This window comes from Pongo pygmaeus, chromosome 6 (assembly GCF_028885625.2).
Source record: "Pongo pygmaeus isolate AG05252 chromosome 6, NHGRI_mPonPyg2-v2.0_pri, whole genome shotgun sequence".
Lineage (NCBI taxonomy): Eukaryota > Metazoa > Chordata > Mammalia > Primates > Hominidae > Pongo > Pongo pygmaeus.
In genome coordinates, this window is record NC_072379.2 from 121,893,435 (window position 1) to 121,897,182 (window position 3,748).

Genomic DNA, 3,748 nt, shown 5'->3' on the forward strand with positions numbered 1-3,748 from the left:
GATGCAAGGCTGACAGGGTGCTTCTGTGGAGTGGGACAGAATGCTTCATTCCCCTCTCTGTGCAACAGTAGGAATGCTGCTGAGATATGCCAAATGGCACAGAGTCTTTGGTAAAAGTGGTCTTTCAGTTTTTACTTATGTTTCACACCCTCAGTTTCAAATATGAATTTGACTCAGAGACAAATCAGAGTGATAAGCCCACAAGCAGATCAGAATTTCCATTCCTTTCCAGGACTAAGCCATTCTTTCACAGTCAAGCTTGAGATACTTGCATCCTTTGCCCGATAGGATGATTTGCTTTCAGGAGGTGTTTCAATCTTCTAAAGGCAGAGCTAGAAGATCAGTTCACCAGATATGCCCAATATATACAAAGGGTAGAAAACATCATATTATTAACACTTGGTACCAGAATTGTGTAAGAGATGCAACTGGCTTTAAGAATACCTTAATAAGTATCTGGGGTGGACAGAGGCTGAGACCCAAAGGCCTAGTGGTTGGACATTACCAAGACACATAGCTGCTGGTAGTTGAGGGTGAAGAGGAGATAAATGAGGAGCGAGATGCCTTGGAGATAAGGCAACATGGGGTCCTGCAAGGGAAGAAGGTATGAGAGAAACCTGTTAGATAGGGAGGCAGAAAGAATGTCTAAAGAATGAGTATGTCTTATAGGTGATTTTTCACTGATTACTGTGTGATTTCTGTATTCTTATTCATTTTGGGAGGGCTTTGGACAGAATAAAGAAGTGTAGAAAGTGTAAGCCAATGCCATTCAAATGTTAGAGCTAAGAGTGGTTCTTAGCTGATATCTGGGTTGTATATGGGAAATAAAACAACTATGTCTCAACATGGAGATGTTCCATCAAGTTAACTCCAAGTTATAATACAATAGAGAGGCAAGAATTGAGCCAATGGAAACCATTTATAGTTGTATAGTTGACACAATTAAATTGTCAGTATTTGGGGAGTTATTTAAGGATGAATCTGGATTGGGTAAATTGTCTGCTATTCTGGGGAAGAGTATAATGTTTTGGCTAATGGAAATGAAGAAAGAGTTAAATTTTGACTTGAGTTTTAAAGAGATAAAGACATGGCATTTGGAAGAGAAGCAAATAAGAACATTTGTATTATTAGATAAAAGTCCAGAAAAAGCCAGGGGATAGAGAAAGAGAGAGAGATGGAGAGGAGGAGAGAGAGAGTGAGGGAGAGAGAGAGAGAGAGACCTCTTGACTAAAAAGGTGAATTGAAGGCTTAGTATGGGAATCATTCAGGGTACAAGCAGTATGTTTCTGTGGGATGGTATTCATATTCATGTGTGAAGTAACTGGCAGTCATGGGAAGGTTAAAGTAATGTGTGGACACTATGATTTTGACTGTCTTGTGTAGGATATACCAGGTGTACAATTCCAGAGTTGGCAAGGACTAAGGAGAGATAGGGCAGTCTTGAGCAAGTTGGAACCAACCTGAGGATTCTGAAAGGGAAAGGAAACCAGTGGAAAAGGATAGAGAAACAGTTGATTATTTAGAAATACATGGCTGCGAAGATGGAAGGGAATGAGGCTTGCATTATGGTGATTCACAATGAATTGATTGATAAGAGCAATACTCTCTACTGGTATTAATTATATCAATTGCTAGGGAGTCTTTTATCCTATGCCTCAGGCAACCTCTAGGCCTAGCACTTTCCCTTTAGAATCCTTTTCAATGTAGGGCTGCTCAGCATCAGTGAAGTGGAATGCATTAAGATGAAAGCATAGACAAAAGCTTCCCAGACCCATAACCAACATCTCTTATCAAATAGAGTACCTATAATGGTGATGAGTATGATTAGAAAGTAAGAGGTAAACACGATAAATAAGATGGCAAGGGACCTCAGGGCAGTGAAGTGCGCTTTCATGCTTGGATTGCAGTGACCAGTGCTATGATGTTGTATCTGCTTGGTCAGTGATGCCATGAGCAAGATGGTGGAGGCCAGGAACAGGATGAAAGGAATAACCAATGCAACTGTATGAGACTGGAACTGATACTGATGAAACTTTTCAAGTCTGTCAGTTACAGTGCTGTTTCTGGGTAGATGCTCCATGGTGAGTAACTGAATTTGAATGTAATTCCCAATAGCTGAAGGGATGATTGTCACACAAGCAATCGTCAGAGAACCCAGTAATATCCAGGGAAACCACCTCAAAATTCTCCACCTCACCCAGAGAAAGATGTGATGGGTGAAAGAAGAGACCTTGATGCAGTAGAAGACGGTAAGCAAGCTGTTTAACCAGAATGTAAGGATATTAAAAAATTCCCAAGTGATTGTTAAGTTGCAAAGTACATAATTCAAATTAAGATAGGAGCAAAAATTGTTCAGCATTGATGCCCACTGTAGACAGAAGCGAGAGATGCCCAGGCTGATGAGAATCATGTCCACAGGCATCAGCCTTCTAACTTGCAGCCATTCTCTGCCCAGCACTGCAACAATTAGGCTGCTCTGCACAATAATTGTCAAGGACTCAAGCACATAGATGATCATGAAGAAGACAGTGAGTTGGATGGGTATCATTCTTCTACTCCAAAGTGTCTTCCTGGACAAAGACTCTGAATCTCTGTACCAATTTCCAGGTAGAGAATGGGTTCCTGATTCCACCATCGTCTGTGCAAGAAAACCCCTCTCTCTGGAAGCAAATTTTCCCAAGCTCATTTTTAATTTTGTCATTTTCCTATCTATAGAATTTGTTTATGCTTTGCTTGCTGGTTTGCTATCACATCTGAATGTAGGGAAATGTTGTTTAAATATGGATTCCTGCTCCTGAGGTGATTTGATTATTCCAAAAAGGCATACGTATTTCATAACCATGTTGTTTATTTCCTCTTTTTCTGAGGTGCACTTAGCTTATTTCCTTACCTTCTTTAAATGACATCTCCACTCTTTTAACCTAAAATTTGAGCAACAGGAAAGATGAATCCTTCCCTGTTCATTCATGTCCTGCATGATGTTTCTGCTCTGTTGAGTGCAGTACCAAAGTGAACCTCAGAAGCCCTATCTTCCCAGTTCTCATGGCCGCTAGTGGTAGATGCTACAACCAAAGTATGAGAGTAAATAAAAATGATAATGAAAAGTCTTTCCTCTGAAATTCCACAAAATTGCTGAACCCCAGACCTTCAAGTATTTCCATCCAATGCAGGCCACTCTCATAACTGCCCGTTGAATTCCCCCACTCAGATAAATCAAACTGCAGAGAAAACACTGCACACAGCCTCTCTTAGCTACTGTTCTTCTGCCAATTCCAATGCTTTGAGCATATGCCTTACATATTTTCAGGAATTGTTCTTGTCCCGTTAACATCACTGTGTTTTTTTTTTTTTTCTCTTACATGGCTAGGTTCTTTTTGTCACTGCTCCCATTGCTCAGGAAGAATTGAAAGAGGACCCTCTTACCACTAGTAAAGAGTATTACTTCTAAATGTGCAGGAATCATTTCATAGCTATATGAGCAGGCTATAAAAGGAATACATTTTCCTTCAGTTCAGGACAACTCTTCCAAATAGACACCAAATATGTAATAAGTGGCTTCAGAAATGAGAGGTTATTCTAATTGCTAGTTGGTGACAGAGAAAGTGAGTCATTGACCTTATGTATGATAAACTCGGAGTCTGTATGGACTTTTTAGTCATTCAAGGAAGACAACACAGAAGCAAGCAAACATGAATCTTAGAATTCTTGAACACAAAACAAGAAACTACTGAACTCATGATGCAAAGGT

The 3,748-nt window shown here is 40.0% G+C and overlaps 1 protein-coding gene across 1 annotated transcript; it reads right to left on the minus strand.

Annotated features, from left to right (window-relative positions):
- Nucleotides 1-1,617: 1,617 nt before the first annotated feature.
- Nucleotides 1,618-2,614, minus strand: TAS2R16 (taste 2 receptor member 16). The gene has a single exon (XM_054496709.1). The coding sequence runs from the start codon at nt 2,546-2,548 to the stop codon at nt 1,673-1,675; it is 876 nt and encodes a 291-aa protein (XP_054352684.1). The 5' UTR covers nt 2,549-2,614; the 3' UTR covers nt 1,618-1,672.
- Between the last annotated feature and the right edge of the window lie 1,134 nt (nt 2,615-3,748).